The 15,843-nt window shown below is 37.9% G+C and overlaps 1 protein-coding gene across 3 annotated transcripts in view; it reads left to right on the top strand.

Annotated features, from left to right (window-relative positions):
• Window positions 1-7,585, top strand: part of PDLIM3 (PDZ and LIM domain 3) — a 30,281-nt gene extending 22,696 nt beyond the window's left edge. For 2 of the 3 annotated variants that reach the window (XM_019803977.2, XM_002923410.4), the window contains exons 5-7: window positions 3,494-3,624; window positions 5,213-5,324; window positions 6,862-7,585. In XM_019803977.2, the coding sequence (XP_019659536.1) occupies window positions 3,494-3,624; window positions 5,213-5,324; window positions 6,862-7,051 (433 nt within the window). In that variant the 3' untranslated portion in view covers window positions 7,052-7,585. Of the gene's footprint in view, window positions 1-1,636; window positions 1,901-3,493; window positions 3,625-5,212; window positions 5,325-6,861 lie in introns of all 3 variants that reach the window. The other variant, XM_002923409.4, reaches the window with a different exon arrangement.
• The last annotated feature ends 8,258 nt before the right edge of the window (window positions 7,586-15,843 follow it).

The following is a 15,843-nucleotide window of genomic DNA, read 5'->3' as shown; positions in this document are numbered from 1 at the left end:
GGAAACTGAGAATTTTCTTTTTTTTACCAACTGAGGTCGATTTCAGGAGCTAGCTAGGACAGTGTTGGGCCTACAAAGATGGTAAATAAGCCACTGGGCATTTTGTATGAGATTAACCAGTTTACCGATTGGGTTTTAAATAGGCTCTCAACAGCCAGGAAGTGAAGGAGCACATCCATATGTACTTGCCTCACTTAGGTCATGCAGGTGGTTGAACTGGAAATTTAAAAATCCATTTGTGACATGGGTTGTCCAGACTAAGCAGGCTATAACTGTGATGAAGTCAACAAAATCAATGTCCAATATTCTTTTGGTTTTTGCTGTCTATATCAGACTACGGTTAGCATTAGCAGCCCTAGAGAGTAAGTGCAACAGCCATTCTTGAACCCTAAGAGAAAATGGATTTTGACATAAACACATCATATAAATTGTTCTTTGTCTGGAGTTTATAGCAACACTAATCTGCAAGCATGATAGAAGTTTACAAATACTAACGTTCCTTTTGCCTTAGTCTTAAATGACTGTGCTTAAAAAAAAATCTCAGTAAATTTCATTTTCTTGTAAATGCATTTCTCATGCTGCCCTTAAAATGCATGTAGAAAAATGACTTTAGTCATTGGTGTGTCAGCTGTGACTAGCTTCCTATCCAGATTCATAGAAATTATGAAATCCCCCTAGTTATTCTTAAAATTGCATGACTGGCCTTTCTCATGTTTTAATAAGTCCCCTCAATTGATCTTTAAAAGGAAATGAGAAATATGCATGGGAATACATGTGTGCCTCTAAAATTGTTACATGAAATAGCTATGTATGAAAGAAATATAGCTTAGCCCTAGGTAGTATCCAAAGAGTCTAAGACCACCTTATTTGCCCTCTAATCAATTAATGTCAAGGTGACAAGCATTTATTGGCTGTTTCTAGAGCCTATATTAAATCACTGAACAGTTTATTAATGTGTATTCTTCACAAAATCAAGAATGAAAGTAGAAAAAGTTAAAATAGTAACTATAAGACATTTACAAAATAGCTTTAAAACAAAATTTATCACAGAACCTTCAAGTTGCCAGTTACTCTTCAATGAAAGTATAACTGCATTTCTGAAACATACTTACTTTGAAATGTTTAGCCTAAACATTTGATTAAGATCTTCATGCTGCATAGTCCTTTACTAATTGTGAAGGATCATTCAGTAATATTTTGATTTTAAATACTGCAGCTCATAAATGTAAAAGGACATCCAGCCTTGGATGTTGTTTCCCTGCATCATTTGCTTGTGATGTGGGCAAGTTGAAAATTGTTTGGCTTATTTTTAAAAGGCAAAAGTCGCTGCATCTTTTCTACCTCACGTACAACTCTGTATAACCCTCAGCCTACTGCCCAGTAGAACAGAGCCAAAAAATGCAATATCACCTGTACTTTTTAATTTCTTTGCACTTTTTTCAACCATGCATCTTGAAATGTCTTCCGTTTGTAAAATACATTCTAGCCAGAAATAAACAGTTCATTTGAATTTGATTTAATTCACTTCTTACTTTCTGTCTTCAACTCCTTTTAACCTCTCTGTACGTGTTCTCTGTGTTCTGTCTGGATTTTCTGATTCCTGCGTCACCTCTGTGTCACGTGGTCATTAACACAGTGGATGCAGTACTCCGTCCGGTATTGACGGTGGCAGTGGACGTAGCACCCCTTCTTCTGTCAGTACTCTTAGTACTATTTGCCCAGGTGACTTGAAAGTTGCTGCTAAGATGGCCCCTAACATTCCTTTGGAAATGGAACTTCCCGGTGTGAAGATTGTACATGCTCAGTTTAATACACCTATGCAGTTGTACTCAGATGACAATATTATGGAAACACTTCAGGGTCAGGTTTCAACAGCGCTAGGGGAAGCACCTTCAATGAGGTAATGCGAGTCTTTTTGAACCACGGGCATATTAACTAAACACACGGGCAATGTCAGCTTTACGGGTGTCTTTTAACACTGTCGTAATTGAAAGGAAGCTATGTGGAAAGCTTTAAAGAAAAAAATACTAGGGGTGTAGTGCAAATATCTAGACCTAAAGATAAAAGTGATTTCAAAAATTAACTAAGTAGAGCTTTATTCGACAGAGAGCAAAAAAATGAAATCAGGGAAGGTACAAATGTCTATGTCTTTTGGAAAGCTACAACGTTCTTTACAAATGTCTGGTAAAATATTTCTCAAAAGTGACTTATAATCTAGTTAGTCTATGCTCCTTCTTTGGGCATCAAAAATTGGGAAAGGAATGGGAGGTTCAGAGGAATTTTAAGAGATGACACCTCTTCTCTCCTTTAATGGTAGCTTGTGGAGAGGTCATCATTTTTCCATTTAGAATTTTTACCATGATTAAGGTTTTATAAGCTCAAACTATTAATGTAAATATTTAATTTCCACTGGTCCCTATTTTGACTAATTGATTCTTTATTATGAATATTTGCTCAAAGTACTTTTGCCATCAAGTTTTTTCAAATAAAAAGACTTACTATAAGATAAAATTTTATTACTTCTTTCAGTATTATATAACCACTTTTTATAAATTAAAGTTTTATAATGTTTTAGAATACTATGTAACTATATCCCAAGATATCTCTTGGGAGGAATATGATAAGATAATAATCGTGTAATGTATCTCAAGGCTTTTTTGCAAAGAATTTCAGATATATAAGATGATGATTTTAAAATATGATGTAGGTAGTAAAAATATGTGCAGAGAGCAACTACCTTTCCTAGATAATGCAATTAAATGACATAAAATAATAAAGCATTTAGTGCCTGACATGCATCTTCTTATTGTTCATCATGAATTATATTTGTAGAATATTAAAATTAAGCTGCTGTCGTTGTTATAAGTGAATTATAATGTGGCTATTAAAAAACATAATGTAGTTGATATAACTGACATATATATGAAAGTTTCTACATTCTGTACTTTCACAGACAAGCTGAATTTCTTCAATTTATAAGCAAAACGATACCTTTGCTGTTTTCAGGAGTAAACAAAATTAAACCATACCTTTCAGTTTAATATCAGAAATGAATCTGAATTTTATTGACAATTTTATGACTGAGAATAATCAAACCGGGCTCACTCCTGCACTTCCACCATGTGTATGTTGTCTCTTTTCTGAGGAAAGCTAATTTTGTTCACATTATAATTTTATATCCATCAGACACGAGTGTTATTTTTTTTTTAAATTGCTATCCCCTAACAATCACACTGTACTTGCCCTCTAAAGTATTCTGCCAGATGGAGAAGTGCTGATGTGACTCCCAGGTTAACGAGTGACACATGAAGGTGACCCATGTGAATTTATATCGTATTTTTAACTGTAATAGAGATTGACTTGAAAATGCTGAATCTTTGCTCAGGAGTTACTGCAAATAGTGATTATTGCTTATTCATGTCTTGTGGCTTCTTGCACATTCCATGCCGCACAAGGCTCCTGACACTGCTTCACATGCCGTCCTGTGTTTCAGTGAACCCACAGCCTCGGTGCCGCCCCAGTCAGATGTGTACCGGATGCTCCATGACAATCGGAATGAGCCTACTCAGCCCCGCCAGTCGGGCTCCTTCAGAGTGCTCCAGGAATTAGTGAATGATGGCCCTGGTGAGCAGCCGTGACTGTCGCTGGAACAGTACTGATGGAGGGGATGATGGCAAACATACTGGGAATGAGACTAAAAATGCATTTAGTTCAGTGATCAAATGAATCTTTCCTCAGAAAGATTTGGGTGGTGCTTGGTTTAAGAAAGGAGCTTCCAGAATATGTCCAAGTAGCCACCAACCTGATCATAAAAGGACACTGAAGACAAATTCCATCCATAGTAGTCAAGGGGCTAGTTTGGCTCAAAAATCATAAGTTAGAATTTTAAATGGATATTGCAAAATTTCTTAGCCTCCGCCCCCTGCTCCAGGGTGTCATTATCATCAAAATTTTTAAATAACACTGAAATGAACCCTTACTATGTGCCAAACCCTGTGCTAAGTACTTTGCATACTCGATCACTTAATCCTCCCAATAACCTGTGAGATAGGAACTATTACTTTTCCCTTTTAACAAATGAGAAACTGACAGACAGAGAGAGACACAGCCAGTAAGAAGCAGGACTGAATCTGTAGCCCACTCCTGCTGTCCTCAGAGCTCATAATCTTACCAATGTTTTTCTACCCCGAAAAGATATACACAGTCCTTTAAAAGTTGCACAAAAATGCAAAATGCCTTACTAAGTTGGCTATTAAAAAAAAATTTACAAGTGTTGGTAAACGTGGAAAAACTCTTTGTTCATGGGTGATGGGAATACAAAATGGTGCAGCCACTGTGAAAAACAGTATAGTGGTTCCTCAAAAAGTTAAACAGAAATAACCGTATTATCCAACAATTGCACTCCTGGATATATACCCAAAGAATTGAAAGCAGGGACTCAAATAGATACTCATACACCAATATTCATAGCAGCTTTATCCACAATAGCCAGAAAATGAAAATAACACATACGTCTACCAACCGATCAATGGATAAACAAAAAGTGGTCTATCCATCCGATGGAACATTATTCAGCCTCAAAATTGAATGAAATTCTAATACATGCTGCTACATGGATGAACCTTTAAAACATGTTGAGGGAAAGAGGCCAGACACAGAAAGATAAATACTGCATGCAAACACTCCTCTGAGGTACCTGGAACAGGCAAGTCATGAAGACACAAAGTAGAGTAGAGGTTACCAGGATCTGGGAGGAGGGGGAACGGGAAGTTACTGCTTAATGGGTGCAGAGTTTTTGTTTGGGATGATGAAAGCATTCTGGAAAGAACTGTTGGTGATGGTTGCACAACCTTGTCAATGTACTTACTGCTACTGAATTACACCTTGAAAAATGGTCAAGACGGTCAATTATATATTCTGTATATTTTACCACAATAAGAAAAAGCAAAAAAAGGCCAACTGTTCTCCACTCCTTTCGGCATTTTATAACAGCTCCTTCCAAGAGTGACGACAACAAATTTTAACGAGTTTGTTTTGGAAAGGCCCTATTTCAGAACAAGTGATGCTTGAGCCTGTCCTACTCCTTTTGAAATGATAGTACTGGCGCAGCTTAAGAATTCCTTAGGTTAAAGGGCACACCTTAAAATAGAAGCGAAGTACAGACTGTAGCCAGCTGTTCCCTCGCCATAAATGGAAGCACTTTGTTTTTCAGACGACCGTCCTGCTGGAACTCGGAGTGTGAGAGCTCCCGTTACCAAAGCCCACGGAGGTGCTGGCAGCACACAGAAGATGCCGATCTGTGACAAATGTGGCAGCGGCATTGTGTAAGTCTCATTTTCAACCCAGGCGTGCACTATAAATCTTGATACCCGCTCTCGGTTTCTAGTCAGTGACTTCAAATATGTCCACAACATTTAGCACATTTTCACCAGGATTCCTTCAACGTGCCCTAACATTGGCACATAATGTGAGTCAGCAATCTGGACTTATAATTTCAGATATATTCTCATTAAAAAAAAAAAAAACAACTATCCTCAAAGCATACCTTAAAAATTGCTTTCAAGAAGCATAACTTCACTTCAAAAAGCCCTCCCTTGGTTCATGTCTAGTCTTTAAATACTTCCTCTTTTGTACAAAATAACGAAACCAAATACAAGGGTCATCAGATTGTTCATGAAAACACATTATCTTTAGTCGGTTTCTTAAGTTGCACAAATATTGAAGTATAACTTTTAAAAATACAGTCAGCTTCCATGTCAAGGGCCCTTATGTTTGCATAGCCACACCTGCTAGTTCAAATCTTCAAGTGACCCAGATCTGGTCTCTCCACTGCAAACGCCCCGCGTGGTCACTTCTCCCACCCCTTTATTCTGTTCCTCTACTATTAGCTCACACTGCAGCACCATCTGTCCGGTGATCCAGGATTCATCCCAGGAGGGCAGTGGGGAGAAAAGCCTGGTTAGAGCAAGGAGGGGAATGTGACAGAAAGAAAAAGAAAAAGAAAAAGAAAAGAAAAGAAAAGAAAAGAAGAAGAAGAAGGAAGGAAAGAAAGAAAGAAAGAAAGAAAGAAAGAAAGAGAAAAAAGAAAAGAAAAGAAAAGAAAAGAAAAGAAAAGAAAAGAAAAGANGAAGAAGAAGGAAAGAAAGAAAGAAAGAAAGAAAGAAAGAAAGAAAGAAAGAAAAAAGAAAAGAAAAGAAAAGAAAAAAGAAAACGGTAAGAGAAGGAAGGAAGGAAGGAAGGAAGGAAGGAAGGAAGGAAGGAGAGAGAAAGAAGCAGGACAGGCAGCCCAGAAGCAAAGAGGATCTCATAAAACACAATAGTTTATGATGGTACCAAAAGTGATTACTGCTCCTAAGTTGAAGTAAACTGTTTTGACAGTAGAGGTGAGTCCACCCACCCATGGACATTCCATGTCTGCCCTTTGCTCTGTTTTCTCTGCGCCCCATAGAATAGAGGCTGCGCGGCCAAGAGAGAAAGCAATCAGAGGGACTTCTAGTTGTGCAGGCAAGCTTGGTCAAAATCAGAATACTTTGCAGAGATATTTGTGTTACCTATATCATGTTTTCCTCTTTCAATGAAACAATCTACAAAGATCAGGAAGGAAGATCCTCTAACTTTTATAGAAGAGACTTGTTTGAAAAATAGTCACAGGTCAACAGCAGAGAGAATCCCGTGATGTGTGATTCTGGTTGTCTTGGATCTCCCTGACAATGACATCAATCTCACAGCCCTGCTGGCTTCACAGCTGGAGGCTGTTTCCTGGATGTGAAACAGACAACACCAGCCTTGTCTGCGGTGTGGTCTCCCTTTGTATCATGTTTCTGGCTTTGTGTGTTTCACTTCACCTCCTTTCCTCAACAGCGGTGCGGTTGTGAAGGCGCGGGATAAGTACCGGCATCCGGAGTGCTTCGTGTGCGCTGACTGTAACCTCAACCTCAAACAGAAGGGCTACTTCTTCGTGGAGGGGGAGCTGTACTGCGAAACTCATGCAAGGGCTCGCACGAGGCCCCCAGAGGGCTACGACACAGTTACTCTTTACCCCAAAGCTTAATTCAGTCTTACACAGACCGGAGCACGCGCGCACTCACGCACACTTACACAGGAAGACAGCGATGGCTTTGGGCAGAAGTGTAGCAAACTGTTGGCTCAAATCTAAAACCAAGGCTTTTAGACGTTTATCTTATTGTTACTGAAGAAAAGAGAGTGGGAGACAAGTGCCTGCTCTAAATGTACGCGGACACATAGACTTAGCTATGATTTGCAGCCGTTTTCTCTCTCTCGGTCTAGCAATAACTTAATGACATTGAAAGCAATAATTTTTTTATGTCTTACTGCACAATTTATATTTATATTATGACATCAAGAGATTTGGAGGAGTCTAATCATCTTTCCTTAAGAAGCTGATTTTGCAATTGTAGTAAATACCAAGTGATAATCTTGTATTCTAACACAACCTGCAATTGTCTGTATCTGCTTTAACTATAATGCATGTCAGAAAGAAATTCCTAGATTTCTCTAGTTTCATATTCAATTATACCACCAGATACAACATACATAATAAATACATAAAATATTTTTAAAATACCTAATGAAGTTGTCATTCAATGAATTCAAATAAAATCAACATTCCAACAAGAGGGTCCAATCATATCTTGACATGTACACTAACATCTCAGTTATTTTAGGAAAAATGTGGCTTCTTTAGTTTTTATAACTCGTTTACTCTTTCTTATGAGCCCACAATTTCTGAGGATAGGAGGGATATTTAAATCTAAAGGTAATTCAGTCCCTTTCCCATAAAAACAGTTTCTTGTGCTTTGAAATGGTCTCTTTCATTTTATAAATGTTTCTTTCAGATGAAATATTCAGTGAATTCAAGGCTCAGACCTCCCTCAAGTCTGTTTCTTTATGCTCAAAATTTCACCACTGCTGCCTCCTCCTTCCCAAGATGACATCTCCAAGAGGAGACAGTTTCAGGGCCCTCCTGAGGAAGGGAGGGGCTGCTAGTCTCCTGGGATCCCATTGTATCCACTGCTAAAATCCATGGTTTCACTTGTGGTCTGTTTTCTCCACATGGTTGGGGGCAGGCAACAAACCCACCTCCAGCATCATCTGCAGAAGTCTCAGCTCAGCCTTCCCGAGTCATGGATCCTTTGCATCTCAGTGAACTCCATCTGGCCCCTGGCTCTGTCTTACCACCTTGCCTCTCACTATGGTGGCCACATTACTAGATACGTCTCCTGAGGCAAGAGAAATGCCCCTAACTTGCATGTCTTACCTACTTCCCATGCCCCTCACTGGGGATACATGGGAAACTTCTGAAAATGTCCCCTCCGTGTACAAACCATGTGAAACCGGCAGGATGTGGAAAGGGAGAGGTAGGGACCATCTCAGGCCCTCTGTCTCACCCCCTGGTCACAAATTCATCTCTACCTTGTTATCCTACCCTCTACGTCTATACCCTACCCTATGGGTCGGGAGCAGGTAATCTCCTATTTTCCCAAATGGAAAATAAGGCACATGTTGTATTGCTCTGGAATTCCCCCAAACTTAACTACTTATTTCTGACTCTGACCTATCTAAGATTTGGATCCAGTGAGAGGAACCACAACACCTACCCGGCCCCTAAGACCTTTGAGATTGCAACTGGAGCCCCTTGCACCAAAACAAATTCATTAAAAAAGGCATTAAAATAAAATAAATAAGAAACTTAGAGATCAAAGAAATGAATGTATCCAAAATAGACTATATTTTTTGTTCAGATGTTATTTTAAAATATTTTGTTCTGTGAAGGATATGCACTTAAAAGCTTGGAAGCTAGAGAGAAAATAAATGGTAACTGACTGAGAAAACTCAAGAAAGCTGAAATCCAAAGCAGCAGTGGAGAAAACTGAAAACCAACCCAATATACCCTCCAGAATCTTGCAAAGGTGTGGAAATTCACAGCACCAGTATTTCTGGACTAGGGGATAAAGGTGAGTGACTATCAGGAGGAGCAAGTAGAATCTGCCTGAGAAGAATTTAATCCCCAGAGCTGTTGTTCCCTCTCTCACACCTCAGGGCCCTGTCCAGGGGCAGTCTGGTAGGTATTATCTGTAGAAGATTAAGCAACATCTCAACTGGAGCCAGGAAGCACAGCTGAGGATATGTGTACTGTACTAAAAAGAGGTTAAATTAAGAATGAAAGATTCATGATAGAAGTGTACATTAGACATTGCATTGTACATTCATGTACATCATATATTAGTATATGGTAGAATAATAATGAACAGCTTAAGTTCACATGTTTAATAATGAGTTTTAAAAAAAAGGTACTGTAGGGGCACCTGGGTGGCTCAGTTAGTTAAGGGTCTGCCTTCGGCTCAGGTCATGATCCAGGGGTCCTGGGATGGAGTCCCACATCGGGCTCCCTGCTCAGTGGGGAGTCTGCTTTTCCCTCTGCCCCTCCCTCCCCCACACTCATGCTCTCAATCTCTCTCTCTAATAAATAAATAAAATCTTTTTTTAAAAAAAGGTAGTGTATTTAAAAAAAAATAGTATAGTTCTAATCTGAAATTCCAGAGAGATATGCTTAAATCTGATAATTTGGACTACGTGACCAAGGCTTGTGAAGCATGCCCTGAAGTTGCATGTTCATTACATTTAATCAAAATCATTCTTTCAACAATTAAATCTAGAAATTTCAACATGTAGAGAATAAACAGAAATGAATGCAATAATATATATATAGAAAACCCTAAAGACCCCACTAAAAATCTGCTAGAACTGATAAATGAATGCAGTGAAGTCAAAGGATACAAAATCAATGCACTGAAGTGTGTTGCATTTCTATACACCAATAATGAAGCAGCAGAAAGAGAAATTCAGGAATCAATCCCACTTACAATTGCACCAAAAATAATAAGATACCTAGGAATAAACCTAACCAAAGAGATAAAAGACCTATACTCTGAAAACTATAAAATATTGATGAGAGAAACTGAAGATGACACAAAGAATGGAAAGACACTGCGTGCCCATGGATGGGAAAAACAAACATTGTTAAAATGTCTATACTACCCAAAGCAATCTGCATGTTTAATGCAATTCCTATCAAAATACGAATAGTATTTTTCACGGAGCTAGAACAGGCAATCCTAAAATTTGTATGGAACCACAAAGGACCCCAAATAGCCAAAGCAATCTTGAAATAGAAAAGCAAAGCAGGAGGCATCACAATTCTAGACTCTAAGATATATTATAGAGCTGTAGTCACCAAAAACAGTATAGTACTAGCACATAGTTAAATAGAACAGAATAGAAAACTCAGAAATTATATGGTCAATTAATCTTTGACAAAGCAGGAAAGAATATCCAATGGGAAAAAGACAGTCTCTTCAACAAATGGTGTTGAGAAAACTGGACAGCAACATGAGAAAGAATGAAACTGGCCACTTTCTTACACCATACACAAAAATAAATTAAAAATGGATGAAAGACCTAAATGTGAGACCCAAAACCATCAAAATCCTAGAGGAGAACAAGGCAGTAACTGCTCTGACACTGGCTGTAGCAACTTCTTACTAGATACGTCTCCTGAGGCAAGAGAAACAAAAGCAAAAATGAACTATAAGGACTTCATCAAGATAAAAAAATCTTCTGCACAGCAAAGGAAACAGTCAACATGAATAAGTGGCAACCTGCAGAATGGGACAAGATATTTACAAATGACATATCTGATAAAGGGCTAGTATCCAAAATATATAAAGAACTTACAAAATTCAACAAATAATCCAGTTAAATAATGGGCAGAAGACATGAAGACATTTTTTCAAAGAAGACCTACAGATGGCTAACAGACACACAGAAGATGCTCAACATCACTCATCATCAGGGAAATACAAATCGAAACTACAGTGAGATATCACCTCACACCTGTCAGAATGGCTAAAATAAACAACAGATGTTGGCGAGGATGCAGAGAAAGGGCAGCCCACTTACACTGCCGGTGGGAATGCAAACTGGTGCAGCCACTGTGGGACACAGTATGGAGGTTCCTCCAAAAAGTTAAAAATAGATTTGTATTTCCCTGATGCTGATATTAATTTTTTTTTAAAAAGTTAAAATTAGAACTACCCTATAACCAAGCAATTACACTTTGTATAAATAGGTATTTATCTAAAGGATACAAAAATACTGATTTGAAGGGATACATGCCCTCGGAGGTTTATAGCAGCATTATTAACAATAGCCAAATTATGGAAAGAACTCAAATGTCCATAGACTGATGGATGCATAAAGAAGATGTGGGATGGATAGATAGATAGATAGATAGATAGATAGATAGATAGATAGATAGATAGAGGAATACTATTCAGCCATAAAAAATAATAAAATCTTGCCATTTGAAATGACATGAATGGAACTAGAGAGTATAATGCTAGGTAAAATAAGTCAAAGACAAATACCATATGATTTTGCACATATGTGGAACTTAAGAAACAAAACAAACAAGCAAAGGGAAAAAATAGAGAGAGAAAGAAAGTAAGAAACAGACTCTTAATTATAGAGAACAATCTGAGGGAAGGGAACAGGCAACGGATTAAATAGGTGATGGGGACGAAGGGGTGTGCTTGCTATGATGAGCGGCAGGTGATGTATGGAAGTGTTGAATCACTATATTGTACACCTGGAAATAACATAACACTGTATGTTAACTAACTGAAATTAAAATAAAAACCTAAATAAAAAAAGAAATGAATGCAATATGAAAATTGTTTTTAAATATATAAAGTACAAAATAAAAATAGCACTGTTAAAATGAAAAGGAATTAAAACTTTAAAAAAATGAGAAAATAATATGTCCCCCATACTCATATTTTGTCCCTCAATAAGTTCACACCAGATTCTACATAGAATTCATGCCATGAACAGAGAATGCCAACCAGTTTTGATTTAGTTCACAGAATAACATATTTTCTTAGTAAACAGACTAGTCACTGTGTTTATATTTACATGCTTATTAAAGCTAACAGTGATCGATGAAACTATCCATTAAGATTAAGTAAGAACTGGGCATCTATGAACTTTGGACTCATGATTAACTAAATTACGGGTTTTTTTCAGAGTAAACACAGGATAGAGTTGCTATGCTCTCTATCAATAGGATGAAGGATGAAATAAAAAACAGTCCTACTTATCACGTATGTTTGCACCTGTGTAAGCAGAATAAAACATAATGGTTAACGTGACACACGGTTTACTCATCTCTCCGTAAGATAATTTCCAGTTTGTCCAACGTGGGAACACTCCAAGAGAAACAGAATGCAACTCTCAGTCTCTTCTATTAACGACTTGAGTTGCAAAAGTTTGTCAAGTTGACCTCTGAACAGATTTTATTTCCGTCCTAGAAAACTGCTACTTATAACCATTACTTTTATTATCATGTCATCAGAACTTGATGTTCTTCTATTTACGCTGTGCCGTCTGAATCATAAGCATAAAAAAGGCGATTCAAAAAAAGAATAAGGTGTTTAGATCATTCAAGTACACAAAGCATTTATCTCCTCTAAGTGAACATTCGAGACAATCCTCTCAAGTCTATCCATTTTGGAGAGCACTCAATAAATATTTATTTGAAAACCTACCAAGTAAGAGATGTTGAATACAAGGCATAACAATATGGACTTCTGAATACTTTGTGTACATTTACAAATGGACATTTTTACACTAATTAGAATGCTTCATGGGCTTAATTTCAAAACAAAGCACCTATAAGAAGTGGTTGCTTATAACTATTTCCTTTCAAATTTTCTAGTAATATTATCAAACATTCATTTCAGAAGAACATAAAATCAGGTATCAACATTACCTTTCTAATTGCCTGAAAACTTTTTCTAAAGATTCAGAGAATGTCTAACAACATGCTTTCCCTTCTCAAAGAATAAAGCATATCAGCATGCTTTAATTTATGAAAACCCAAAGCACGATTCCATTGTCCATTATTCAAAGACTAATACAATATCTGCTCTTAAATCCTAATTGCTACCCCTATCATAAATATCAAGCACAAATGGATTCTAAATTTAGATTATATGAAACGCCAAATATTTGGGGATGAAAATTATTCCATTCATTTATTTATTCCATTTTTCACTTGGTGAAGGAGTATATGCAAGTTATTATTTCTGCACCAAAAGCATAACTATGTTGTGAGTTTGAGAACAACCTCTCATGAGGCCAAATTCCCATCGTCTCCTTGTCTGCAGTATAGGGGTTGAAAAACACAGGTATGTGGATTAGCCATCACGTATATGTGCCAGGGTGTGCGCATATCTCTGGTTCACAAAATCACCGAGGCTACGCAACCAGTGTCACTGGATGAAGAGTCGGCTTTAGGCTCAATCACGCCCACAGGTGCACTGGCTGCTCAGCCTGCCCTTTCATGCGTCTGGGCTCCAGTTGCTGCTATCTGAGCCCCCAAAACTCCCAGCCGTGACCCTTTCAGAACACTACTTCATGTTGCAAAGCTGCTCATTCCCCAAAGTATGGGACCCCTTCTTCCTGATGCTAAGCTGCCTTCTGGTTTTTGGACACTAAAAGAGCTGCACTGGCGAGGGCCACTTGGTCATGCTTTAAAAACAGTATGTTTCCTTTGCTATAAGAAGATACCACTAACATGTACTTCCAACAGAGCAAATGGATTTGCAATAAGAAACCCATATTCCTTGCTTGACTTCAGCTGTGACCTATGACATGAGTCAGAGGTAGTGTCCAGGACCACTGGAACAGAGTGAAACCTAAACTGAACCACGAACCTAGCCACATTGGTAGCATACCCTCACCGAACGGAATGGCCAGCTGGTTAACGCTGATAAAGACAACGTCAAGCGCAGGTCAGGTCTGAACTGTTTGGGGCGGAAGAAGTCTCAGAGATCATCCAGTCTACCTCCCTTGTTCTGAAGATAAAGGAGTTAAAGCCCAGGGGCAGAGCTACAGTTAGAATCCAGATCCTTCTTCAGAGCTCTTTCCACAACAATCTCCTTACTTACTCATTACCTAATATTTTTATTATTCCACACTACTTTCCCTAGCACTTATGGAAGAGATGATTTTTATTATAAAGAGAACAAACATGGACTACAAGTTAATACTGATATAAATAAACAAAACTACAGAGAGAAAGAAATGTAATAGTGTTTAGAATTCATAGGTTTAAAGATTTCCGAGACATATTACTTGTTACTAGGGAATATTAGTGAGTTTCAATGAGATTCTTTCTAATTGTGTAGCCTTGTACAAAAGTTAAGCTCTCTGATACTTTTCCTCATCTGTAAAATGTTTATTTGGCAAAGTCATAAGGATTAGATATAATGTATAAATGTGACTGGTATTATGTCATGAATTTTGTAAACATTCAATTAAAAATCTACACACTCAAATAAAATACATAGAGTCAGTAAAGGTACCTTAGTCCTCTTTATAGCTACAAGATTATAACCTACACTTTTAGTTATTGTTATCATTCTTTGCTATCATTCTTTGCCTTTGCTTGAGCAACCAGAATTTTTACTTGGGTTCAACTTTAATTCCATTAGTCTTCTAAATCCTTAGAGTACATAAGAACTGCTTTGAACTTACCATTGAGTATCGAACAGAATATTGCCAGTGAGGGGTGCCTGGGTGGCACAGCGGTTAAGCATCTGCCTTCGGCTCAGGGCGTGATCCCGGCGTTACGGGATCGAGCCCCACGTCAGGCTCCTTTGCTGGGAGCCTGCTTCTTCCTCTCCCACTCCCCCTGCTTGTGTTCCCTCTCTCACTGACTTTCTCTATCTCTGTCAAATAAATAAATAAAATCTTTAAAAAAAAAAAAAAAGAATATTGCCAGTGAGTCTTTGGTGGAGTCAGGTTCCGTGAATTCAAGCTTTTAAAATTACCCTCCTCAAATGAAGAGAAGTTCCAGTGAACTTCATGAATCTGATCTGTCTCAATGTGAAATGTCAACTTTCCTGGGACTCTCAGGAATAGTTATTTAGTTCTTGAATCTTCTGGCTTGATACAGTTGTGCTCATTTAATTGGCTCTTGATTTTTGTCACCAAAGAATAATTAGAAGGCATAGAAATGCCATTTTTAACTTGGGATTAAATAGTGAAATGCATACATAATAATAGTTTTTAGGGGTTTACACATTACTTGGTAGGAAATGTGTCAGATATTTTTATATGAATTACCTTAATTTAATCCTTACAACAACCCTGTAAAGTAGGGATTGTCATCCTAATGTTATGGTTGATGAAACTGAGGTCTGGAGAGATGTCATGATTTCTCTATAGCTTGCATCTAGAAGATGGTAGAGCTCATTTCAGTTCAGCTTTGCCAGTGTCCAGAGTTCATTTTTGTAACCACCAAGTTCTAGTACCTGGAATCAGTTATATTGAAATGGAATCTAGAAGATATTTTTTTACAAAGCTTACTGAGGGCTTTGTTGTCCCATGAAAGCTTTAATCATCCTAAACTAAAAGCTATTCTATCTCTTGTGCAGAAATAATGTGAAGCAGCAGAGACAGGTACTCAAGAGCATGGATTCTAAAACCAGACCCACGTTCACATTCTGTCTCCACCACTTACTATAGGAGAAACTTAGCCTAACCTCTTGGTGCTTCAGTTTCCTCATCTGTAAAATGGGAAGAAAAACCATGCCTACCTCGCAGGGCTGCTGTGAAGACTGAATGAGCGCATGCATGTAAAGCACTCGGAACAGTGCTTGGTACATAGCAAGAGCCATGTAAGTGCTGGCTATTGCTGTTAGTTTAACACTGATGAAGCATTTTCCAGAAAAGGAATTTGTGAATCATCTAAATAAA

Source organism: Ailuropoda melanoleuca, chromosome 18, assembly GCF_002007445.2.
Source record: "Ailuropoda melanoleuca isolate Jingjing chromosome 18, ASM200744v2, whole genome shotgun sequence".
Classification (NCBI taxonomy): domain Eukaryota; kingdom Metazoa; phylum Chordata; class Mammalia; order Carnivora; family Ursidae; genus Ailuropoda; species Ailuropoda melanoleuca.
The sequence above is the reverse complement of the archived record's forward strand: the minus strand, read 5'-3'. Positions and strand labels throughout refer to the sequence as shown.